The 26677-nt window shown below is 32.0% G+C and overlaps 3 protein-coding genes across 4 annotated transcripts in view; 1 reads left to right on the top strand and 2 right to left on the bottom strand.

Moving 5' to 3' along the window:
- The window catches only part of LOC135136733 (F-box only protein 11), a 35578-nt gene extending 32690 nt beyond the window's left edge, over positions 1–2888 (bottom strand). For both annotated transcript variants that reach the window (XM_064066180.1, XM_064066179.1), the window contains exon 1: positions 2792–2888. In XM_064066180.1, the coding sequence (XP_063922250.1) occupies positions 2792–2888 (97 nt within the window). The remainder of the gene's footprint in view (positions 1–2791) is intronic.
- Positions 2889–3039: 151 nt separating this feature from the next.
- On the top strand, positions 3040–8529 carry LOC135136739 (CAAX prenyl protease 2). The gene is made up of 5 exons (XM_064066189.1): positions 3040–3152; positions 7025–7130; positions 7183–7489; positions 7547–7615; positions 7669–8529. Exons 1-5 carry the CDS (start codon positions 3040–3042, stop codon positions 7932–7934), a joined length of 861 nt encoding a protein of 286 aa, XP_063922259.1. The 3' UTR covers positions 7935–8529.
- Positions 8527–26641, bottom strand: LOC135136736 (BTB/POZ domain-containing protein KCTD3). Its single transcript, XM_064066182.1, has 12 exons — positions 26449–26641; positions 26070–26383; positions 25782–26021; positions 25535–25732; positions 25388–25481; positions 18982–19163; positions 18727–18930; positions 18542–18658; positions 18304–18324; positions 17742–17881; positions 10040–10505; positions 8527–9989 (listed from the first exon to the last, which is right to left on the bottom strand). The coding sequence occupies exons 1-12, from the start codon at positions 26505–26507 to the stop codon at positions 9793–9795; spliced, it is 2232 nt and encodes a 743-aa protein (XP_063922252.1). The 5' UTR covers positions 26508–26641; the 3' UTR covers positions 8527–9792.
- Positions 26642–26677: the final 36 nt, after the last annotated feature.

Here is a 26677-nt window from a genome sequence, read left to right on the forward strand (position 1 = left end):
TGTTTGTAGACTTTTTTTATTATACAGGCTGATTCAACTAAAATGACCCACTTGCCTCTATCTAATAGGCAACTCAACATACAAAGTGTCTTATAAAAAATGGTAGATTAGCCACATAGTCTCGATTTAACAAACAAAACTGAACGAATAGGACAAGTACGTCACTGAAGCTGAATCACTTTGTATATCACCACATTATTTGCCTGGTATAACTCGTCAGACGATTTTATGAAAATTAAAATCAAACATCTTTATTTTTAAATGTGACAAAACGGTTTTTTAATCAATTATTTCGCATAACTACGTTTCATACAATTTGCAAAAAATAAATTAATCATTTACTGTTTAAAAGATACACAAGTTTCGAAAATACTTTTCAGCTGACATTCAATAATCACATGTGAACAACCTTGAAAAAAATGAATTTATGGAAGGATGTTTTTAAAAGCGAAAATTAGAGCTTTAGCTATGTATAACTTGTTTTGAATACTGTACTTGCTTACATTTATTTTTAGATATCACCCAAACTCATGTATCAAGTGATTTTTTTAAACCAACCCAACAAAACACCGATACATCTTTACAGATTGACCTAGGCGCCTTGCCTGGAACTTGGCAGGTACATCATGTCGTACACCTCACAAAATATTTTTGGAAGACGGTTACAGCGATTTATAATCGTAGAGCACTTTACAATAGTAATTTTCACGTCATGGTGGGAGCAAACAGAAGGCTGTAGTTTAAAAAAAAAAAAATCTAGTATGACAATTATTTTTTTTTTTTTATTTACTAGACGTTGCCTGAATTATTTATCCCTAGAAAACAAGCAAGCTGTCTCTTTCCATCGATTATAAAAATAATGATTTATTTACTAGGTTAAAAAATGGCACATTACGTTAATTATATGTTATCAGTAAAGTTAAAATACTTGTTTCATTCATGAACCAACCTCTAGCTAAATTTTGTACCAACACACAAACAAGTGAAATGTTTGCAAAAAAAATCACGCTGGTTCAAAGAATTTACATTTTGTTATTAGGAATGATCAGTGGTGCAGGTAAACGTGATTCATGGAGACGGACACTAAACATCTTAGCATAATGTCTGCAATCGATTTGGATGAACGGATCCGATGTATTCAGAAATGAACCTTATTTTGATAGTGGTGCGTGCATACACACAAGTTAAAATTTGTGAACTCCCGCTGCCAGTTTTCTGAATCGAAGAGGGGCAACAAAACGAGAGTCCAATGTTTGTGTTCTCTATCTGCTGAACAATGTCGGACTAGTTTGTTTTTAATTTTGACGTGATATTTTTGTTGTTTTACACATGACTGTTTGTGCATCATCTATTTTCGTGTTGTTTAATATCTCATATGTTTATAGTTAATCTATTAATATTATTATTAATTAAGCTTCTTGGCGGACAAAATTCAATAATTATTATTTCTCCAGTTCTAATTCGGTTTTATGACGTACTTAATAATAGATTACTACTGCCCGTAATGGGACTGTCATAAATAAGGATTTAACCATTATACTGTACAAAGGTAACGGTATGGTTAAATCCTTATTTATGACTGTCCCATCACCGGCAGTAGTAATCTGTTGTTGACTTTTGCACAATGGGGTACTATCATAAAACCGAATTAGAACTGGGGAAACTATACTCAAACTTTTTATATTTCGAGCTGTCTTGTTTTTTGTACCCATCACCACAACTCATTTTATTCCAATGACGAAAAACAAGAGTTTATGGTAACATATAGCACAACTGAACGCAGTTGTTTCCATGCCGGGTTTAGGCCCTGTTGATAAAGCTAAAAAAACTTGTTTTCATCAACGTTCCAATAACATTATTAAAAAGCAATTTGGGGGTTTTAAACTTCACAGAAATCGATAAGGCACTGAAACCCGGTAGGCATGGCCAGTTTCTGATTACAGCTTCGTAAAATAGTAAGAAACCCGGGTTTTGGGCACCAATCCTTCCAATTAAAGTTGCAGTGATAAGATTTTGGATGTGATTCTAGTCTAGAATGTTACAGTTTTAGGTTAGGTTTACTGATAACATAGGTTAGGTAATTAAAACTGTGGCACTCTATGAATTTTGAAAGTATCTTCAGGACATGAGAAAAAAACTTGAAAGCGATTATTCTCAATACGTAAATGTTATTTTTTGTCCTTGGTTTTTAAACTGAAATTTACATTATATGCTTGTCAAGTTGTGCGTGAAAATGATGAGCACCTTTGAAAAGGGGGCTAGTATTTTTGTAAATATTTTTAATTGACATTGACCCTGATGTATCTAATCTCTTGTGGCAATGGCCAACGACGGGTTGCCTCCGTGAATATGAAGTTTAACGGTGCAGGAGCCCCAGATATGATCGCGAAATTTTCCAATCTGTCAGCCAATATCCAGGGTAGTTTCTGCAACAAAGCCGCGAGGCGTGTTCCAGGGGGGCGGCATCGAATGCCCCCGCGGATGTTTACAAATCGGAAAGATAAAATCGTTATCTGGAAATGTGTGTCCGGCGACTTATTTGGGTTGCTCTGTGTCGGTATATGTTTATCTGTTATGTGGGCTGCCCTGTTATTTTTATGCAGATGGGTTTGACATTTGTGCGGCCGTTTTGACAAATAAAACGAGGCCCGTCCCTGGTGCAACAAAACCAAAATCCCGGATCGATCGCTGGGCCCCGTCTAGCAAAAATAACCGTTTTCGGGCAGTTTTTGCGTTCTAGAACAGTGGGGCTCGCGACGGATTCGGGTCGAGCAGCTTTCGGGCTACTCACCAGACGTGGTCCTCGAGGGCGTGGGGATCCTGTTGGCGCCCTTCCTGCGGGACCTCCGCACGTACGACCTGGAGGCCGTGAAGGAGGCGCTCGGCATCTTCTAGCACTAGCACCACAGCAAACAAGTCTCTAAACAAAGGAGACACGGGAGCTCGCACTGGCGGCCATATTCACTACCGTTCCGACACCACGGAGCGGACGGCCAATCGGAGCGGCCCTAGCGTTCACGTGACCGTTAAAATGTCAGAATGGTGCAGGATTTCTATGGAATTTTTAATTGTTTGGTTTCCATCGGGATATGCCTGCTTTTGTCCGTCACTTACGTGGCCAGTCTGCACGTTTGGAAGTCTCCACACAACAGGTAAAATCTACCGATAGCGATTTTCATCACCCGCGCGACCTTTTTTTGTTTCACTTGGTGGAACGAGCAGGCTTGCAACATACGTCCCTCACGTCGCGTTCCCCTGTCGTTCCGCCGGTCCGACGTCGTAACAGTACAGTACAGTTTAGAGTTGTGGTTACTGTACACTCGATAACAAATTAAATGACTCGAACTTTTAAAATTTTCATTTTTTTTATTTTAATAAGCAAAGGACGAAGTGTATTATAAGTCTTTTGAAACGTGAAATGACACCGTTTTTTGTGTTATGCAAAAAATATATAAAGTTTTGTATACTCTACTCGTGGAAATACCCCCAGTCAAAATTCCTTAAAATGTGACTTTTATAGTTATGTATCGTACGAGTTTTCTCATATATTACAAATTATTGTTATGGATATTTCTTAATGTAAATTCCAATTTTTTTTTAACATCTCGGCAACCAATTGTGTTTTACTTTTTCCTTCGATTTCAAATCATCTAACACATTTATAATATAATTTGTTTAGTTTAGTCACAAAATATTTTCATTGTAAGATCTAAGGAAACGCTGAACCTTAAGATATTTTTTTTTTGTTTGAGAATTAATAATATAAATAATAGTTTTAACATGCATGAGATAGGAAGAAAAAAGTTTGACTTGGGCTAATTCCACGACTTTAACAAACTTGGAGCTTGGAGGCGACAAGGAATAATTTTTTACTGCTTTAACTGCATGTCTCTAGTTTTCTATACACATATCTTGTGACTAAATAGTGAGCAAACTATGGGCCGGTTGCATAAACGCAAATCAGATTTAATCTCTGATTAAGAACAATTGTAACTATGATAATAACAATCGTTACTATGGAGTTAATCAGAGATCAAATTTGATTTGCGTTTATGCAACCGGCCCTAAGTCAAACGGAAGTAATTCTGTGACAGCTGTGTCAGTAGGGACATGCGATAAATTTAGATTATGTTTTGGATACATTTTGAAAATTTTAAAAATGTCAACATTCTGTCAATCTTGACAGCTGACAACCGGAAATTAAAGAAAACATCATAATACCAATTTCAACTAAAATCCAGGATCTCCAACAGACTCAGTCATTTCTGATCACACGGTATTATGATATAAAATATTTGGACTTGTTTATTTTCGTAAGGTGTAAACATTTCAATAATTGTGGATTAATTCTTTAAGAGTCTTGGTCCAGTAACAGTATTATTAGTCCATTTGAAATTTAATGATGTTTTTCCGCCCCCGGAAGGCAACTGTTGGAAATATTGTTATTACACTTTGCCTTTTTTTCTTAATATGTGTAGACTTCTTTTCACAACATGAATCTTAAAACATATTTAAAATGAAAAATTTGTATAAGGAAATATCGATTTTGCAATTAGGCTCCGCCACAAAATTGCCATATTTCCTTGCAAAATTGTACTATTTTAACCATGTTCTAAGTTTCGTGTTGTGAAAAGATGGCTATGTATATTAAGAAAAAAGAAGGTATAATCTCAGCCCCGCCCACCCGCCCTTCTCAATTCTGATGAATTTTTTTATTCGTCGTATGCCGAGGGTTGGAGCTAAATTTGTAATAATTCCTTATTTTTCTACGAGAAAATACCATGTGAAGTATGTTTTTAAGTAATCGTGTTATACAAAGAAAACTAAATATATTAGTTAAAAAAGAAAACCGAAAAAGACGCCCTACCCATCCGTGTCGATTTCAATCCTGATGAATTTTTCATTCGTTGTCATATTTCCCTATACAAATTTACCATTTTAAACATGCTTTAAGTTTCTTGTTGTGAAAAGATAAGTACACATTAAGAAAGACAGGCAAAATATAAGCCCCTCCCACCCGCCCTATCTCAATTGTGATGATTTTTTTATTCGTCGTGAGCCAAGGGGGCGGAGCTTAATTGCAAAATCCTTATTTCTCTACAAGAAATAAAAAACATGTTTTTGAGTATCGTGTTGTTCAAAAAAATACGATGTATATGAAGAAAAAAACAAGCCAAAAATTAAGCTCAACCATATCCAGCTCAAGCTCAATTGTGGAAAATTATACAATTTGATTTTTCGAAACTTTATTACGTTAATCTCTATACTTCAAAAGAAATATAGATAATTCCAGCAACAGTGTAAGAATCTAGATGACACCCGTATATTTTTTAGTCTATAATTTTTTTTTGTATTTGTATAAATTTATAAATATAGTAGGTTCATTTTAATAGTGTCTAATGTTTAATTAATTGTCTTTGCTCTGACTTTTTTAGAAAATAAATTAAGCTGATCATCTCCGTATCTAAGTAAAGAACGTTTAACTTTCTTCGTGTTTGAAGCAGATAAAATACCGCATACTTATTTGTCCGAATATTCGATACTCTACACGTTGGTAATAGATATAAAAAAATAAGTTACCATTGCCGAAATATAACGAACACTGCCAATAAGTGTAAGGGTTGTACAATTAAAAATTAGGAACACATTTAAACTGAAATTTAATTAACAGTATTTTGATATAACTTTTAAAGTATGTATTCAGAAACGGAAAATCTGCATTATCGTATTCTAAGCCAAAAAAATGAAATTTGGCTTTGGTCAAAAAAACATCTTTTTTTTTCAGCAAATTAAAAATTAAAAAACTAATGCAATCGAGATTTATGGTGTGCTAAACATTTTCACAATCACTTCTCTAAAGAGATCAAAGTCAACTGGAAATAAATGATTATCAAATCTTGGATCTTAACATTTCTCTTCGTGTAGACGTACGGTTGTTATATATATACAATTATACATATAATCCACAACCTTTGACCGAACCCTAGATTATGTTAATCATTTTTCGTCTACGTCCTTTCCCAGGTATCCATTTGATTGTTCAGGTCCTCGGTATGTAAAATTTGAAAATAATTGATCTGATTTTTCAGTTACGATATTATGCAAAGTATAATAAAGCTGTTCCAAATCAATACAGCTGGGTGTCATCTTTATCACTGCAGGACTTAAAATTTACTTACAATTTTAATCCGTCATTCCGTGCTTACAGATAGTTCTAGGTCAATGTTACTGGTATGGAAAAATTGAAATCAAATTTTATACGATATAACACCCAAAAGAAAAAGGTACAGAGTTGTGTTAATCATATGCAAATTATTAAGTTGTTATATAAAAAATAAACTTTGAAGTTGTATTTTTAGACACCCCTGTTACATAAGTCTTGAAGAAACAATTACCACTTTTGTTCACTACTTATTTATGGACCGTTGGTCCACGTATTTCCTTTCTGCATATTTAGGTCTCATAATTTCAATACTGAAACAGTTTCAAGTCGAAATTCACAAGGAACTAACAATATAATGGAAAATTCCTTTGAAAGCAGTCAGGTAGTTTTAGTACACCCCAATATGTACAAAAGGTACACATTCACCATTCTTCTTCATAAATACTAGAAGCAAACACCTGGAAAACGCACATGTTTTAAAATTTAACTTATAAAAACTTTAAATTAAAAACTGTATAAAATAATATAACAAAATTAATTCCAACTGAAATATGACTTTCTGCCAATTGGTTTAAATTTTTGAATAATTTTAAAATGTCTAAAATTTAATACTTTGAACTATCTGTTATGGACTTATGGCACACCATTAATATTTTTATGGAAGATATTGACTTTTATTTTGAATTTTAGAAATATGTAGGTATACATTTTAGTTTTATTATGTTGCTTATTTTTTACTCCTTCTAACTTCAAGGTTTTTATTTACTTTCACGAGTGTCTTCAAAATGATATTTCTGTAATAAAAAATAAATTAAGCTACAGTACTGTACTTACCCTTTCTAAAATATTTTTTTGTTTCAGAGACCATCCTTCCACAATAAAAAGAAGATTCCTGAGTGTGTTCGTCATGCTTTTTTTGTCACCATGTTTTCTCTATATGGGAATAAGCAACCAAATTTTAGAAAAAGTACCAACAGAAAAGTAATCTCGACCATAATAAATTATCGATTTCTTTGTAGACGACTTTAGCTGAACTAATGGGACTGAAAACTATGGGACTATGTCAGGCCTTCATTATGCCTTTGTTTTTAACTATGGTCCTCTTCTTGGGACCCATTGCCATGAAAGTACACAATGGTCTTCTAAAATTATACACTGAACCCATGTACTGGATAAGTAATTTTAAAAATTTGATCTGGTTAAGAAACCACTTAGTCGCTCCTTTTTCCGAGGAATTCACGTATAGGAGTTGCATGTTGCCTTTGCTCCTCCAATGTTTTCCGCCAATGACAGCCGTGTTAATCTGTCCTCTATTTTTTGGAGTTGGTACGTAAATACTTTCAGTTTTTAAGTTTTGTTGTTTACATTTATTAACAATTGCAGCGCACTTTCATCACATGCAGGAACGAATCAAGTATGGAATGGATTTTAAACTGGCATTCAAAATAGCGTGTAAGTTATAACCTATTTAATAAAATTTGAGATGCTTGGTAATTTTTGCTTAGGTTTTCAGTTCGTCTACACCACAATCTTCGGAATGTACTCTGCCTACTTGTTGTTGCGAACAGGTCATTTTGCTGCAACTTTTGTTGCGCATGCCTTTTGTAATCATATGGGATTTCCCGATTTAGTCGAAGTTAACACGTACAAAGGAGCTAAAAAGATGGTTATAGTGTTCTTGTTTATTATAGGTTTTGTTTTGTGGTGTTTTTTACTAAACCCATTGACTAAACCGGACTGGTACTATAATAATACTCGGTACAAAATTTAACAATTAACGTGATATATGTAATCAGGTGTAGTTAATATATTGTTACTATAGGACGATTGTTATAAACGAACGAAGCCATTGGAAGTATAGCAGTTATAGGTAATCATTCGAACTTTCGCTGGTATTAGGGAAATCCATAATATAAAATAGGAAAGCGGTCGATATGACAATTTTGCTCAACTTTTTTACAATCTCGACTCTAGAAGTAATTAATTATGTAATTTGTTATTGATGCATTACTACTTTTACAGTGACCTAGTAAATATTATAACAGTTAAAAAGTTGTTTCGTCTTAAAAAATCCGAAACAGTATTTTAAATTAATTTATTACTTATAGGCAGTCTAATTTATCATCACTTTACGTTAGTATATATTAGTTTGTAAATTAACGGTAACACCAGATTTTATTTTGAAAGTATTTTAGATATTTATGTAATTAGTTAGGTAATGAAATTATTGCGACACTCGTTAAGATATATTGACTAAACGGCAGGAGTAACTTGTCAATTATTAACATTATTCTATGAAGAAATGCGAGTATTAAAGATGTTTCTTACGATGTATTTTATTTACGAATTAAACAAACAAGCAATAATTCTTATGAATTTTATTTAATAAATGTAAAATTCCATCATAATACATCAAGAAATAGAAGAATTCTATCACAATTTATTCTTATTTTGTCTATAAAATTTATTACCACCTCAGTAGGTGTTATGTTACATTTCGCGAGCATTTACAAATCAGCAAAAGCTGATAATTATTATCAGTCAACAATTTTTAACAAAGAAAACATCAACATTAAGTGGTATTCTTAGGACATCAAAAAAGTGAAAGGCTCCACAAACGTTAAGAATAACACGACATACATATCCGTCTTTTATACATTGTGATCAAAAAGTATGGAACACGTTGGGATAAGAAAGAATTAAATTTTTTAGGTTAGCGACTTTTTTGGAGTAGCTGTCAAATTTTTTGGTTGATTTCGTCAAAAGTGCGTCATTTAAAATTGTATATTATACAAATCACTACAAGATTCTTCCAAGAAAATAAACGTGATATAATATTGCAAAGTTTTCAGTATAATAAAATAAAAATAACTTGAAATTTTTAAGATATTCCACACTTTATTTTGTAGCGATTTACAAATGCCAATAAAAAAGTACATAATTCAGTGGTGCCACTAAAAATAAGTTTCAAGGGTACCCATGTTCTTCTGATGCCTGATTTAAATTTTTTTTATACGTTTCTTATATACTGTTAATTTTTTTAATGACATTTGCTCAGTTTTATCCGATTTGTTCCATATTTTTTAAAAACACCATCTACGCCCTACAGTTTTCCTACTAGTTTTAGAAAAGACAAGCTCACACATCACGTTTGTGCGTCGCACATCTGTTCTTGTTAAATTAAAGTACTGAAAGAGGCGTCTATATGGAAGTTTACAATCTGCTAAATCCACTTTAATGGTGTTTCAACACAGCTAAAGACCCCGTACGCCAATTCAGCTTTTCTATTGCTTATTAATTACAGTAATGTCAAGTGCTAGCTCTGTTTAAGAAAATCAATTTTTTGTCAATGATTTTCCCAAAAACGGCAGTCTGACTTAATTCTTGAACATTTTAAAAAACTTCTCTAGGCATCATTTTCTATTATATTTTTTAATGAATTAGCTTCAACAACTTAACGACAAACTTAAAATGAGAATCTAAAACAATTATCATTAAATGTTAACAACAAAGGCAAGAATTTATTGCACAAAATTAAATAATTGCGATGAATTCGCACTGAAAAAAAATTATATATTACAACAAATGCAGAAACACCCGGAACTAGAAACAAGAAGTTTGAACGACCTTTAACTTGAACTTGAAGCACGATCAGCATCTTGTTGCTGATTAAGGAAAGCCACATTGCTAGATTTAAGACGCGCAGCTGCAGCAACAGAGGGCAAGGGAGACATACAGGGAGTCGAACAAAGACTGTTACTCAAATCACATTGATCTAACATTTGAAGGAGCTCTTCCGGCGAGGGGCCTCCGTTAGTTTTGTCCGCTAAAAAAACTAAATTACCTTCTTAATTCTTTGCAAGCTGTAAATTTTACCTAAGTCAGTCTTATAAGATAAATCTAGGGCAGTGGTTAGATCCCACATTTGTATGGATCCGTTCGAATGTCCTGTGAAAATAAAACGCCTGGGTCTGGATCCCATTCTACTCGATCCTTCGCATTCGTGTACACAGAATGCGCTTACGGTGCTGCCGTCTACGGCTTTTATAACGCACACTCGCTTTCCGTTGCTGGCCAATCGGACGAAGAGTTGATCGGCGTCGGGTACCACCTTTTGGACGAAGACTTGTTCGTCGTCTTGTTCTCCAAATGGTCCGCAATCGTTGGAAGTGGCGTGGCTAATGGAGGGTTCCACTGCCTCTAAAGACACTATTTTGAAAGAAGCTTCTGGAGTTGAACCCGGTTGAGTGGATAACATGCCCCTGAACCTGGTAACCCTCCAGCTTCGTACATGATTGTATTCACAGCACACTGAGACGAGATATTTTTCCGATAAGGTGACCTATAACAAATGGATACGATGCATTTTTCGGTAATGTATTAATACAAAATTTGATGTTTTATATATTTTTGACTATTAACTACTAATAATATTTTTGGTTATTATTCCCTGGCCTATGATCATTTTGTAATAATTTGACAAAATTCCATTTGACAACAATGCTTACCTGATATAAAGCAAAGAAGGTACAAATCAGCAAAAATCAAGTAATCAGTTAAAAATGTTTGACGTATTGTGGTGACCGAATTTGAATTAAAATTTCGCGCTGAAGTTAATTAACAGCGGCGCGAAATCACATTTGAATTTGAAAAAAATTTCAATAAAAAAAATCGTTAAACATAAGCCTTGTGCACGTTTAGTTCTTTTTCTGGTAGTTGGTAGCTCGCTGGGGGATTTTTGTTAGGGGGTTGGTTGGTAGACAAGATGGCGGCATGGCGAAAGCATCGTGAAAAAGACGCCTTTGCTTAACGACAATTAATCGTAACAACGACGGCGCCCAGTTTTCCCCAACACACGCAGCTAATTCTTGCAGTTTTCTAATCGGAAAATGTGAATTTTTGACCGACGTCGACACGTGTAAATTTAATTCATTGTTTGTAAATTCACAATTCATGTTAGGAGTTTCATCGTTAACTAGTTCTAACACAATTTAACAATCAGGAACTTGCTCAGATAAATACTTACTAGGAGATTTCATGAAATTCACTTAGTCAGGATAACACCCTTTGTTTACAAAGTTATGAATGAGTTTTCTGGATGCATATACTTAAGTGTTACATTTGAATTCTTTTTCTTAATATATGCAGTTTTCTTGCAGCAACACGATACTTAAATCATGTTTACTCCCCCCCTCCCCGTCTCACGACGCATACAAAATTTTTTGATTTTTGAGATTATAATTATGTTTTAAGTAACGTATTGTTGAAAGAAAACTAAGTATATACATTAAGAAAAGACGACGCCAATGACTAAGCCCCACCCACCCGCCCCTGTCTCAATTGTCACGAATTTTTCATTTGTTGTCAGATTGAGGGGCGGAGCTTAATTACAAAATCGATATTTGTGGACAAAAATTTAATTTTAAACATGTTTTAAGTTTTTTGTTGTGAACAGAAAACTACATATATTAAGAGAAAAGGCAAACATAAGTCCCCCCCTCTGATTTTCTCTCAATTATTATGAATTTTTTATTCGTCGTGAGCTGGGGGTGGAGCTTAATTGCAAAATCCTCTTTTTTTTCTTCTACAAGTAATTATCAAGTAAAGCATGTTTTAAGTGCCATGTTGTCGAAAGAAAACTGTATTTATCAATAAAAAGAAACCAATGAGAAAGCCCCACCCACCCACCTGCCTCGGTCTTATTCTCAGACGGGACGCAGGACTTAATTACGAAGTCCATATTTTTGTATAAGAAATTATCAAGTGATCTGATCGTATTGTTGAAAATAGGCTATCTTTAGAAAAAAAAAGGGAATAATATTTTCTCAAAAGTACAAGGATATCGAAAGGGAAAAAAACTACTGTACGTAATCGGTAGATCTGGCAACCCTGGTTACGTTTCACATGGTAATTTCTTGTAAGAAAATAGATTTTGCACTTAAGCTCCACCCCTCAACTGACGATGAATAAAAAAATTCATTACAATTGAGACAGGGGCGGGTGGATGGGGCTTATATTCTACCCATTTTTTCTTAATATGCGCTGTCATCTGTTCACAACAAGAAATTTAAAATAAGTTTAATTGTTAAATTTTTATCGAGAAATTAGATTTTACAATATTAAGCTCTCACAACAAATGGAATATCATTACAATTGTAAAGCGGTGGGTGGGGCTTATCCATTAACTTTCTTTGAGTAATATACATAGTTTTCTTTCAAAAATAAAATGCTTAAAATATCAAATGGTGAATATGAGATTAAAATTGTTTTAAGTAACATATTGTTGAAAAAAAAAAACTATATATAGTAAAAAAGGACGCCAAAGATTAACACTTCTTAATTCTTCACACAAGATTGCTAATATGTAGTTCATTTACGGCAGTTAAATTAACAAAACTCATACAGTTTCGGCCACAAAATCTTGGACAGTTCTGTATCTTTACGTATTTATAACCTCAAATTTGCCATGTTTGTCATTTTGACGTAGACTGGAATGTGGATGATGACGTACCTATGTCAAAATTAATTTTTAAAAGTGTCAATCATCATGACAATAAAGTATAGACTACATTGTGTTTTTTTAAATGGCAGAAAAATACTGCCCAAGATTCTCTGGCCGAAACTGTAATATCGTGAACTGGCGGGCGGTTAAAATAATTTTTTCCTTAGGCAGTTATCATCCTTGTTATCATCATTACATCATCGAGGCATTTCCTCACAACGTTAAAGATTGATTACATTACCGAGGCATTTCCTCGCAACGTTAAAGATTCAGGGTACCCACTACTCAGAATTTTTTTTTATGACAGGGAATTTTTTATGACAATAATAATTCGTAATTTTTCACAAAAAAGTTTAATTTGCATTCAGATACATACATATAACATTAATATCAACGTAAGAAAAAAACAGGATTTCTGTTCACATAATAAAAACTAAATATTGTGAAATAAATGTGCCGGACATCTTTTAAAAAAGAATTGTCCAAAGAATGTTTTTTTAAGGTACTTTGATGTTTCTTTAAAGAATTTCAAAAATTCATTAAGTAATACCAGTAAGTCTTTAGAAGATACATTTGAATCACTGATCATTTTTCTTATTGTTAAATTTAACTTAACTTCTTTAAGGTGAATTTTTTGCAATAAGTCGCCCTCCAGTTTCTTTCCCTCCCTAGTTAGAAGTTCGTGTTTTAAAAAATGACTTATTAAAGTATGTAACAATGCAGAGAGGCCATCATATAAAAGATGAATTAGGACTTGTTCTCCTTGAAATTTTGTCAGGAATTCCTCAAAAATTTGTGCAATATAAATAGAAAAATTAATATAAATACTGGTCTTTGGATAATAATTGTTGTAATTCTTTTGTATCAACTAGTGTTTTTAATTTCTTTTGAAAAATTCTTTTGCTTTGGTAAAACCTCTTTGAAATATTTTTTAATATTTTTGATGTTCCAAAATTCTTACTAACGCTGGTTTTAAAGATAACCACCTTGTTGAGCAATAACTCAGAAATAAAGAATTTGAATCTTCGGCCATATCAATTATAGCTTTATAATCTTCCCTTCTTGCACTTGACAACTTAAAAAAGAAAACTAAATTGTTGATAAATGATTCAAATAGACTGTTCAGGCACTCTAAACCTTTCTTAAAACAGTTGTGAACAATATGAATGTTACAAGTTTTTATTTCTAAAATTCTTGTTCCATGTACTCGTTAAGTTCTTCTTTTATAAGAATTTCAAATTTAAATTGACGTTAGGACCGTCCATTCCAATATAGATTAGGCATGAGAAATCCAAATTGTTTTCAGTGAAGAACTTGAAAAACACTGGCTACTATGGACCAACTCGACAACAAAATTTAACACCAAAATTTAAATATAGAAATAATTGAAAATCAGAAAACCTTTCATACAAATTAAAATTTTTATGACGTATCTTTGAATTTTATGATATATTATGATTTTTGTCACACAAGCAAAATTTTATGATTTTTTATGATGTTATGACAAGTGGGTACCCTGAAGATTACATTACCGAGGCATTTCCTCGCAACGTTAAAAATTACATCATCGAGGCATTTCCTCGCAACGCTAAAATTTACATCACCGAGCCGCTTTTTCCTCGTAACGATGACTGGATATTTTTGTGTTTATTTATTTTGTGCTTTGTTTGGGGTAAACAGTTCACGATATAAATTCTCAAAACAAATTGTTTTAAGTAACCAATCACTTGAACCATGGCATAATGTAACATCATATAAATTCTTTGTTTGAATCGTTAATAAAGTGTGGTAAATATTGTAATTTTGTTAGCTGCAATTTTTCGCCTCATGCAATTTTCTTTATCTCACAATTTTAACATCAGTAATTTTCTTTCTTGTATAATTTAAATTGGACGTAAATTTTCATACTCTGCAGTTTTAACCTCACGTTATATTTTTATTTGCACAAATTTATTTCATACCATATCTTTTGTTTTTATAAATCTTTGCTAGTTTTTTATTTTGTAAATATTTTGTTGATCAATGTTTCGATCGTATAAATTATCTGATGATTGCTCTTTTTGAAACTTTAACAATTGCTCAGTTGTCATTAATATCAGAGTCATAGAATTTGAACATTATAAATGAAATTGAGGTTAAATAACACAAAAACACGTGGTGGAAGCGGAGTGCGTGGTTCCTAGTTGAGCTGGCGGGTTTTATTGCGCCGTCTGCACGTACGTAAGAGAATTACTTTGCGACAGTGCTTGCGATAGATACAATCACCGCCGTGGGGGAGAACAGCCACGACCGGGAACCCCAAACTCCACTTGTGCATTTGCATTCTGCTACTTTATTTTTTTTATTAAATTTGTGATTTTCAAATATTTGCGTTGATTCGTTTAAATTTCATCCAAAGTTCCACAAGTTCTTGTTTTAGAGCTGAAAAGCGATTGCGATTGGGCAGACTGAGGGCAAGTCACGCGTCATCGTCGCACGCAGCTTTTTTTTTTCTTTTTTTTTGTCAGTGGAGGAATAATTTTGTGTCTTCCATAAATTTTGTGTTTTATGTAGCGATACGTTTCCAACGTTGGGGTCCACCATTTGCGTCTGAACACATCCCGCCATTTTCAAAAACACAACGTAGGATTCCATTTTGTTAGACGATCACAGCCAAGGACAAATTTTTAAATTTTGTATTTTTTCGCGGGTTTTTCAATTTTTTTTTCACATGCTAATTTAAGACGGGATGTTTGGGTTATCACAGTATCAAAAATTGTCAAAGTGAGTCAATTTTGGTACGATTTTTTTTTTAATTAAAATAGTCTTGAGGTTCTAGGTATTCCTGTTTGGAAAGAATTTGAAAGTGCTTTGTAGCCTCTAATGTCTTTTCTTATAATAATTTAATTAAATTTCTTAGGATACGTCATTTAAGTCATATCGTATTTGCCAAAATCAGTCTTATCATAGCAGGTACTAGCCCCACCCACCACCCACCCTCTCTTTTCTTAGAGGATATGTAATTTGCCAAAATCGGTCTTACCTTACCAGCTACTAGCCCCGCCCATCCACCGTCCCTTTTCTTAGAGGGTGTCATTTCCCAAAGTCAGTGTTATCTTAGCAGGTACTAGCCCCGCCCACCCACCCTCTCTTTCCTTAGAAGGTGTCATTTAACACAATCGGTCTTATTTTAGTAGCTACTACCTCTCTCTTTTCTTAGACGGTATCTCATTTGCCAAAATCAGTCTTATCCTAGCAACTATTAGCCCCGCCCACCCACCCTCTCTTTTCTTAGAAGGTATGTCATTTGCCATTACTTACATTAGTTACTTACATTAGCTAGTACTTGCTAAGATAAAACTGATTGTGTCAAATTACATATCTTCTAAGAAAATAGAGGGGGGGGGAGGCTAGTACTTGTTAACGTAAGCCTGATTTTGGTAAATGAGGTAAATGACATACTCTTTAAAAAAAAAGGGTGGGTGGGTGGGTGGCGCTACTATTTGCTAAGATATGACTGATTGTGGCAAATGATGTACCTTCTAAGAAAATAGAGGGCGGGTGGGCGGGGCTGGTACTTGATGAGATAAAACAGATTTTGGCAAATGAGATACCGTCTAAGAAAAGAGAGGGCGGGCGGGTGGGGCTAGTATCTGCTAAGATAGAACTGAACAATATGAAGAGTAGTCACTGGAATGATGAAGGGGTGGGTGGGCGGGGCTACTGTTTGCTCATAAAACTAGAAAAAAGCTAAACTTAGCTTACTTTTACAAAAAATGGTGAAAGTTTGGAAACATTACGAGCTTATTTATACGCACAAGGCAGGAATTTTGAAAATATTCTCTAGTGTTTTAGTTGGTTATGCTTTAATGGATTTTTCTTTTGTTGATTTTGTTTTTGTTTATAACTTATAAATGTCTTATTAAATGTTTTTTTTTGGTTTATTTATTAATAAAAAATATCAGCTTGTTTTATTAATAATAATGCTAATCCACCATTTCCCAGACACCCGGTATAATGGAAACAAAAATAAGACTTAAAGCACTTTCTTCAGAATTATTACTTTAGCGGGTGAAGGATTTATAAATTTTGAATTTGCAGTATCAAAACTAAATTAACTTTGACCGACTGAAACCTTATAAAATAAAACATGTATATAAATAGTATATTCCAACTCTAAAAGTATGTAATTAGGGCTGTAAAATAACTATATACCGTGTCAAAAGATAAATTGATAATACTTATTATACGAGTATATGTACGTTTTTTCAAATCGAGTTTATAAATTAAATAAATTTCGAATGAAAACACACTTCCCACGAAAAATTTTTTTTTCTACCTTGATATTCTAATAGAGCTATTAAAGCACCCAAATGACGTCAAAGTGGTTCGTTAATAGCGGAAAGGGGTTCTGAAATAGATCTGGTGTAATTTAGATCGATAAGGTTGGTAGCCATGACGAGATATGTCAGGTGAATGTCAATGGCAAATGTCAGATTAAAATTTCCCGTATTTCGGGACCCGTAAGGCCTTCACTAACTTCTTCATAAGAATTTCATTGTTGTTGTGAAAATTCGAACTTCAAATATTTCGTGGTTCGTGTCAGACCAACCCATCAGCAACCACGACAAAATTCCCCAGATTTAAAAAAATACAAATTTCAATTAAATTTTACGAAAAAACGTGCGCAGTAGAAAAAATAGTATAAATAATAGTATAAATAAGTGCCAGTTTTTGACTGATAGCCCACTCCCTACGAAAAAAGTGTTACAAACCCTTTTTTGACTTCAAAATTGTTAAAAAAATACTGAAAAGAAAAAAAATTGTAGTAGACTTAAATCAGTAAGTTCTGTTGCAAAAAAAAAACATGCACTAAACAAAACTTGTTTTTTTTTTTATTTTGAATAGAATTACTGTGTAGTCACTGGTAACACCAATATTTTAAATTTAGTGACAATCACTTATAGCACCTTGTGGTTTTCAAATCGGGATAATTATTATGTGTATAAAAATCCAGAGATTTCAAATTATGCGTGAAACATTCATAAACACACCAAGCAAAAGTTTGAGTTATTGATAAACCACTAAATATCCTACCTTTGTGACTGGACTCTGATGGACGGTGAAGGTTTGAAACAGTTGCGGTCCATGACCGACGGTTTCTGGATGTTGGACGATTACTCGTACTGAACCTGACGTTGTACCATAAGCAATTTCGATCCAGTTGCCACATAAATCTATAGAACAATTAGCTTGAATTGGATTCGTATAAATTTTCAACTACAAGACGAAGAAAACAAGAAGCACAATATGCAAACGAAAAAAGACAAAAATGCAAAAAACAAATAATTAAACGGAAACAAGACACGACAACACTAGTTTTTGTAGTATTGGTAGCTTGGTGTCCTTGTGTTGACATACCAGCAAACCAATGAATGCAAAATTGAACTGTGCACAAATTAAATGTTTATTTTTGTTCTTTGAAGCCTTACATTTTACACGAAACACTAAGATTTTCTCACCAACACCACATAATACACACGATAATGGATTCCAGTAAAATGTAAAGCCTTTGTCGAGTATTCAACTGTTAAAAGTCCAATGTACAATATTGTAGAACTAAATGAACCAACGTGTAAGCTTCAAAATAGTGGCATACCTTCCCGACCTCTCTCTGACGCTGGGATGAAACACAAGGCCTAAGTTACAGGGAAATGACAAAAAGGGCAACAAAAATCGCATCACGTTTTCGTGCTTTAAACATTTCGTTAATTTTAGTATTGTGATGCGACTTCCCTTGTCCAATATAAATTAAAGTGAAGCTATTTTACGAACCGTGAATAAATAAGTCACAAAAATGTGCAATTTATTTAGCTGCCGATATCAAAAGTACTTACTTGTCTTCGGCGTTAGGTACACCGATATAGCTGTCACTGGGTCGTTGTTCGGGTCCCTGTACAGTTCGGTTACCAGTAAATCGTTATCCTTCATTCTCAACGGAAATTTCTGCATATCTACAAAACATCGTTTCAAATTGCAACAGTACAGTCTTGTCTCAACTGCAACTGTCAACTTTACCCACCTATATAATAGATACAGCCATTATTGCAACCCAGTAGAAGAATCGACCCAGCGGTATCAAATGATGCAATTGGCATTACATCCTGGGTTTGCCAATGCTGAGTCATAGCGTGCCAAACTCCCAATTTACCAGAGGGCGATAGCGCAACAAGCTGGCTACCAATGAAAAATAAATATTCCACACGCACGTGTAAATTAAAGATACCTACAACAATATGACGTCACCGGATACTCAAACAACGCTAAAATAACTTGCCAATATTGGTTTTTTCACCACTGTCGGAAATTCCCCACAGCCGAACTTGGCTACCATAGGAAATTGCTACCATTTTGGAATTGTCTCCAGAACCCATTTTGGCATTAATCGCAATACGCTCTATACACTGCTCAATGTGAGGGCTAATAAAAATTTGTTGCCATCCGCTCGAGTCTTTCAGTCTGAATATTGAATACGGAATTAATATGTTTAACGTTTAAAGTAAGATTCTGCTGGTTTGATGAAAGTTATGACACCATCTTATTATTTATCGTAAATGGTCTGCGGTAAAAGTTAAAATTTTCCTCATCCATAAAGTACAGCTTGTCAAATCCGGCTCTTTCGAAAAATTAAAAGATTTGATTTTGCGAAGTTTATTGTTTTTTTGTTACAGGTGAATTTTTCTATTACAGAATTTTGTGTTTATGATTATACATCGGAAGAATGTCACGCAGCAATTAGTTTGATTTGAATGAGTTCGTCCCCTCAAAACAGTAAGTACGCGACAATCGACAAAATGTTCTGAATATCTTTATTTTAATTCTTATTAAATAAAGACGTTTGTACTTCACATTTACGGGAAAATGGGGTGACTCGTTCGTAATTTGATCAATAAAAAATATTAATGCAATGGTGAATCACAAATAAAAACTCATCATACTTTGCACATTTTGGGTAGATACCAAATTTTGGGCATACAATACTGTTATTTTTAGTATTACACTGCACCAATCTAAGTTGATGTACATACGTGTCCTCGCAAAAATTAATTAATATTAATTTTAGCGAAACCCTGGTTTCTATTAACATAGTTTAATAATAAAAAAAAAAAAATACAATTATGTAGACCAAGACATAACGTTCAATTTCTCGATTCATCAATTTTCCATGTTTTAAATTTTCTTCTCGGCTTTCGACTCCTCTATTTCTTGATCCTCTGATTTTTCGGTTTCTCGATGTCCCAGTTTTTGAATTTTTCGATGTTTCGATTTTTGGATTTCTCGGTTTTTCGATTTTTTACTTTTGGGCTTTTCAATTTTTCGATTTTCCAATTTTTCAATGTTACAATTTTTAAATTTTAGATTTTTCGATTTAACGATTTTTTTTATTTTTCAGTTCTTCAGTACATATTTCTAGTTCTCAATTTTCCAATTTTTTTATTTCTCAATTTTTAATATTTCTTTCAGTTTTGGGAATTTTCAATATTTCGTTTCTTCGAATTTTCGACTTCTGAATTTTTCGATTTTTTACTTTTGGGCTTTTCAATTTTTCGATTTTCCAATTTTTCAATGTTACAATTTTTAAATTTTAGATTTTTCGATTTAACGATTTTTTTTATTTTTCAGTTCTTCAGTACATATTTCTAGTTCTCAATTTTCCAATTTTTTTATTTCTCAATTTTTAATATTTCTTTCAGTTTTGGGAATTTTCAATATTTCGTTTCTTCGAATTTTCGACTTCTGAATTTTTCGATTTTTTACTTTTGGGCTTTTCAATTTTTCGATGTTTCGATATTAATTGTGAAGTTTCGATTTCTCGAACTGTCGATTTTTCAGTCTTCCGATTTTAATATTTTAGATTTTTCGATTTCCCAATTTTTTTATTTTTCAGTTCTACAGTACATATTTCGATTTCTCAATTTTCCAATTTTTTAATTTCTCAATTTTTAATATTTCTTTCAGTTTTGGGATTTTTCAATATTTCGTTTCTTCGAACTTTCGATTTTTTATTTTTTCGTTTTTTAAACTTTGGATTTTTCATTTTTTCTACTGTTTTATATTTCAATATTTTTCGATATTTTAATTTTTCATTTTTTAAATTCTAGATTTTTCGATTTCTCGAGTTCTCAGTTCTTCTATATTTTAATTTTTTAATTTTCCGAATTTTTAAATTTGGGATATTTCAATTTTTTGAGATCTCGATTTATCAAGATGCATAGTTCAATTGCTTGATTTATTAATTTTTCCACTTTTAACTTTTCGATTTTGGCCTATTTCGGTTTCTCAATTTTTCGATTTTTCAACTTCTCGACCCTTCGACTTCTTGATCTTTTGATTTTTCAATTTCTCGATATCTCAGTTTTTGAATTTTTCTATGTTTCGATTTTTGTATTATTCGATTTTTTAACCATTTTTCCATTTTTTTTAATTGTCGAGTTTCGATTTCTCAATTTGTTGATTTTTTTAGTTTTTAGATTTTTAAATTTTAGATTTTTCAATTTTACGATATTTTAATTTTTCAAATTTTGACGTTTCAGAATTTTCAGATATCCGATTTCTCAATTAATCTACTTTTTGAATTTCCCATTTTTCGACTTCCCAAAGTTTCGATCTTTCAGTTCTTCAATTTTTCGATTATTCAGGTTTTTGATTTTTCAATTTTTCATTTCTTTGACTTCCTAATTTTTGAATATTTTTTAGCATTTCGACTTTTCGATTTTTCTAATTCTGGATATTTCGATTTCTCGACGTTTTATTGTTTGGATTTTCAATTTTTCAACTGTTTTATACTTCGATTTCTCAATTTTTCGATTTTTAACTTTTCAGTTTTTAAAATTTTACGTTTTTCGACTTCTCGAGTTTTCATCAATTCTTCTATATCTCAATTTTTCAATTTTCGATTTTCCATTTTTTTTTTAATTTTTCAAATTTTGACGTTTCAGAATTTTCAGATTTCCGATTTCTCAATTAATCTACTTCATAATTTTCTCATTTTTCGAGTTCCCAAAGTTTCGATCTTTCAGTTCTTCAATTTTTCGATTATTCAGGTTTTTGATTTTTCAATATTTCGATTTTTTAAATTTGCGATTTTTCGACTTTGCTTTTTGACTTTTTCTGATTTTTCAATTTTTCATTTCTTTGACTTCCTAATCTTTGAATATTTTTTAGCATTTCTACTTTTCGATTTTTCTAATTCTGGATATTTCGATTTCTCGACATTTTACTGTTCGGATTTTCAATTTTTCGTTTTTTAAATTTTGGATTTTTCAATTTTTCGACTGTTTTATACTTCGATTTCTCAATTTTTCAACTTTTCGTTTTTTTAACTTATGTCTTTAAAATTTTAGGTTTTTCGATTTCTCGAGTTTTCAGTTCTTTTATATCTCAATTTTTCAATTTTCGATTTTCCTTTTTTATTTTTCAAATTTTGACGTTTCAGAATTTTCAGATTTCCGATTTCTCAATTAATCTATTTTTTGATTTTCCCATTTTTTGACTTCCCAAAGCTTCGATCTTTCAGTTCTTCAATTTTTCGATTTTTCAGGTTTTTGAGTTTTCAATTTTTCGATTTTTTAAGTTTGCGATTTTTCCACTTTGCTTTTTGACTTTTTGATTTCTCAATTTTTCACTTCCTTGACTTCCTAATTTGTGAATAGTTTTTAGCATTTTGACTTTTAGATTTTCCTAATTTTAGATATTTCGTTTTGTCGACGTTTTACTGTTTGGATTTTCAATTTTTCATTTTTTAAAATTTGGATTTTTCAATTTTTCGACTGTTTTATACTTCGATTTCTCAATTTTTCAAACTTTTCGATTTTTTAACTTTTCAGTTTTTAAAATTTTAGGTTTTTGATTTCTCCAGTGTTCAATTCTTTTTCAATTTTCGGAATTTTTAAATTTTTGATTTTCCATTTTTTTTCAAATTTTGACGTTTCAGAATTTTCAGATTTCCGATTTCTCCAATAATCTACTTTTTGATTTTCCCATTTCTCGACTTCCCAAAATTTCGATTTTTTTCAATTTTTCGATTATTCAAGTTTTTAATTTTTCAATTTTTCGATTTTTTAAATTTGCGATTTTTCGACTTTGCTTTTTGACTTTTTGATTTCTCAATTTTTCATTTCTTTTACATACTTCCTAATTTTTGAATATTTTTTAGCATTTCGAATTTTCGATTTTTCTAATTCTAGATATTTCGATTTCTCGACGTATTACTGTTTGGATTTTCAATTTTTCGTTTTTTAAATTTTGGATTTTTCAATTTTTCGACTGTTTTATACTTCGATTGCTCAATCTTTCAACTTTTCAGTGTTTACAATTTTAGGTTTTTCGATTTCTCGCGTTTTCATCAGTTCTTCTATATCTCAATTTTTCAATTTTCGGAATTTTTAAATTTTCTCTTTTCCAGTTTTTTTTAATTTTTCAAATTTTGACGTTTCAGAATTTTCAGATTTCGGATTTCTCAATTAATCTACTTTTTGATTTTCCCATTTTTCGACTTCCCAAAGTTTCGATCTTTCAGTTCTTCAATTTTTCGATTATTCAGATTTTTGACTTTTCAATTTTTTGACTGTTTTATACTTCGATTTCTCAATTTTTCAACTTTTCAGTTTTTAAAATTTTAGGTTTTTCGATTTCTCGAGCTTTCAGTTCTTCTATATCTCAATTTTTCAATTTTATGAATTTTTAAATTTTCGATTTTCCATTTTTTTTTTATTTTTTCAAATTTTGACGTTTCAGAATTTTCAGCTTTCTGATTTCTCAATTAATCTAATTCTTGATTTTCCCATTTTTCGACATCCCAAAGTTTCGATCTTTCAGATCTTCAATTTTTCGATTATTCAGTTTTTTGATTTTTCAATTTTTCAATTTGTTAAATTTACGATTTTTCGACATTGCTTTTTGACTTTTTGATTTCTCAACTTTTCATTTCTTTGACTTCCTAATTTTTGAATATTTTTTAGCATTTCGACTTTTCGATTTTTCTAATTCTAGATATTTCGATTTCTCGACGTTTTACTGTTTGGATTTTAAATTTTTGGTTTTTTAAACTTTGGGTTTTTTAATATTTCGACTGTTTTATACCTCGATTTCTCAATTTTTCAACTTTTCGATTTTTTAACTTTTCAGTTTTTAAAATTTTAGGTTTTTCGATTTCTCGAGTTTTCATCAGTTCTTTTATATCTCAATTTTTCGATTTTCGGAATTTTTAAATTTTCGATTTTCCTTTTTTAAAATCTTTCAAACTTTGACGTTTCAGAATTTTCAGATTTACGATTTCTCAATTAATCTACTTCTTGATTTTCCCATTTTTCGCCTTCCTAAAGTTTCGATCTTACCGTTTTTCAATTTTTCGATTATTCAGGTTTTTGATTTTTCAATTTTTCGATTTTTTAAATTTGCGATTTTTCGACTTTGCTTTTTGACTTTTTGATTTCTCAATTCTTCATTTCTTTGACTTCCTAATTTTTGAATATTTTTTAGCATTTCGACTTCTCAATATTTATAATTCCGGATATTTCGATTTCTCGACGTTTTACTGTTCGGATTTTCAATTTTTCATTTTTTAAACTTTGGATTTTTTAATTTTTCGACTGTTTTATACTTCGATTTCTCAATTTTTCAACTTTTCGATTTTTTAACTTTTCAGTTTTTAAATTTTAGGTTTTTCGATTTCTCGAGCTTTCAGTTCTTCTATATCTCAATTTTTCAATTTTCGGAATTTTTAAATTTTCGATTTTCAATTTTTCAAATTTTGACGTTTCAGAATTTTCAGAGTTCCGATTTCTCAATTAATCTACATTTTGATTTTCCCATTTTTCGACTTCCCAAAGTTTCGATCTTTCAGTTTTTCAGTTCTTCAATTTTTGGATTATTTAGGTTTTTAATTCTTCAATTTTTCCATTTTTTAAATTCGCGATTTTTCGACTTTTTGATTTCTCAATTTTTCATTTCTGTGACTTCCTAATTTTTGAATATTTTTTAGTATTTCGACTTTTCGATTTTTCCAATTCTAGATATTTCGAGTTCTCGACGTTTTACTGTTTGGATTTTCAATTTTTCGTTTTTTAAACTTTGGATTTTTCAATTTTTCGACTATTTTATACTTCGATTTCTCAATTTTTCAACTTTTCGATTTTTTAACTTTCCAGTTTTTAAAATGATAGGTTTTTCGATTTCTCGAGTTTTCATCAGTTCTTCTATATCTCAATTTTTCAATTTTAGAAATTTTTAAATTTTCAAAATTTTCCATTTTTTTACTTTTTTCAAATTTTGACGTTTCAGAATTTTCAGATTTTCGATTTCTCAATTAATCTACTTTTTGATTTTCCCATTTTTCGACTTCCCAAATTTTCGATCTTACAGTTTTTCAATTTTTCGATTTTTAAAGTATCAATATAATTGTAACAATTTTTGTTGATACCTCCTCAACAAATTGATTTTGATAACAAAATGATGTAGATATTGCGTTTTTAACACCTCCATCTTATCTCTCTTTCTATTTATTTAATCTAATCTACTGCATTTGTTTATAATAACATCAGCTTAAATTTTATTACTTTACATACCAGTGACTAACTCAGACACATAAACTCAACATTTTTCTAAAAATACGAGTGCAACCAACAAATCCAATTAAATTCTGAGCCATTGTTTTTTAAATAAACTTACCAACCACAACTTACCTATAACTAACAATAAAATGTGCATAACCAACAACAATCCAATTATGATGAGCTTTAATGATTTGAACTCTCAGAGGGTCAGCCCAACTGGAACCTAAAAATGCAAGCAGTTTATTGTGAAACTAATTAATGACCATTTAATTATACCTGGATTACCAAAAACAAGCCCTATGTCATTTCTAAATAATTTATTTAAATCGGCTGACGAATTTCGCACGTGACGTAAGTCTAATGAGGCTGCACGTGAATGACCTCTGCTTGCTAACCCCCTCAAATCCTGGGAACTTCGACTATAGGTCGCCGACATACCTAACCGCAGTTCCATGGATGAATTACGTGAATGACCTACATTTTTATATTGTTTTTTATTAATTAATAAACGTGAAATAATTACCTTGTGGCCTGTTGTATACAGGACTGATAATTTGATTTGGAGGGATCTGGGATCCGTGCCATTGATTGTTCCCATTTTGTGAACTCTCACCATTACTGTCACCATTTGTTCCAGATGATGACGGTGTTGAGCCATTGTTTTGTCCATCTGGAATTCTTATACTTGAACCTGGTCTGACAGAATGAACTGCTGTTGTTTCTACATAATGGCTTGTTGGTGTTGTTTCTTGAACTGAAATACCTACAAACAACAATCAAAACACGAACAAAGAATTCTAATTCGACTTACAAGGCGGCGGCAAATAACCATAAAAAAGAACGTCCCCACAAGTCGACTGGGTTAATTCTTCACACAAAATTAATCTTTTGACAAGAGGAGCAATGTTATAATATTCGGCTTCATGGCGCAGTGTTCGTAAATTTGTTCCATGTAAATCTATTTCTCTTGTTCGTAAATAATTTAAAATAATTGAGAAAATTTCGGGATCGCGATCTATAAAAATGGCTCCATTTTCGTCGCGTAAACTGGATATTCGTCCGCTGAGAAGAGCGGTGAAAAAGGTGTCGGGTATTAGATTTAGCGTTTGTTTGGACGTGGAAAATCTATAAAGCATTAATTGTGCAATTTGTGTAAACATATTTTAATAATGTATTACTATGTAAATTACCTTTTTCCGCCAACATTTAGGTGAATGATATCACCTGCATATGGTTGATGACAGGCCATAGTGTAAACACTAAATTAAACAAAACATGATACAAAAGAAAGTTGTTTATGGGAGCACTACTACAACGTAAAAAATTATTTTTTATTTTGACACATATTTGACATGATTAAGATTACACAGCCGTAAAATGACATTTGACGTTGACGTGTGTATGTCGGTAAAAGCGGGC

The sequence above is a fragment of the Zophobas morio genome, unplaced genomic scaffold (assembly GCF_036711695.1).
Source record: "Zophobas morio isolate AGI-343-1 ecotype UQ-CSIRO unplaced genomic scaffold, CSIRO_AGI_Zmor_V1 ptg000026l, whole genome shotgun sequence".
Taxonomy (NCBI): Eukaryota; Metazoa; Arthropoda; class Insecta; order Coleoptera; family Tenebrionidae; genus Zophobas; species Zophobas morio.

Coding starts and splice junctions, on each gene's coding strand:
- LOC135136739 (XM_064066189.1), top strand. CDS start 3,040: ATGGTGCAGGATTTCTATGGAATTTTTAATTGTTTGGTTTCCATCGGG. Junction 3,153..7,024: donor TGGAAGTCTCCACACAACAG/GTAAAATCTACC, acceptor TTTTTGTTTCAG/AGACCATCCTTCCACAATAA. Junction 7,490..7,546: donor TCCTCTATTTTTTGGAGTTG/GTACGTAAATAC, acceptor TAACAATTGCAG/CGCACTTTCATCACATGCAG.
- LOC135136736 (XM_064066182.1), bottom strand. CDS start 26,507: ATGGCCTGTCATCAACCATATGCAGGTGATATCATTCACCTAAATGTT. Junction 18,659..18,726: donor TGGCTGTATCTATTATATAG/GTGGGTAAAGTT, acceptor GATGTTTTGTAG/ATATGCAGAAATTTCCGTTG. Junction 10,506..17,741: donor ATCAGAGTCCAGTCACAAAG/GTAGGATATTTA, acceptor CATTTGTTATAG/GTCACCTTATCGGAAAAATA.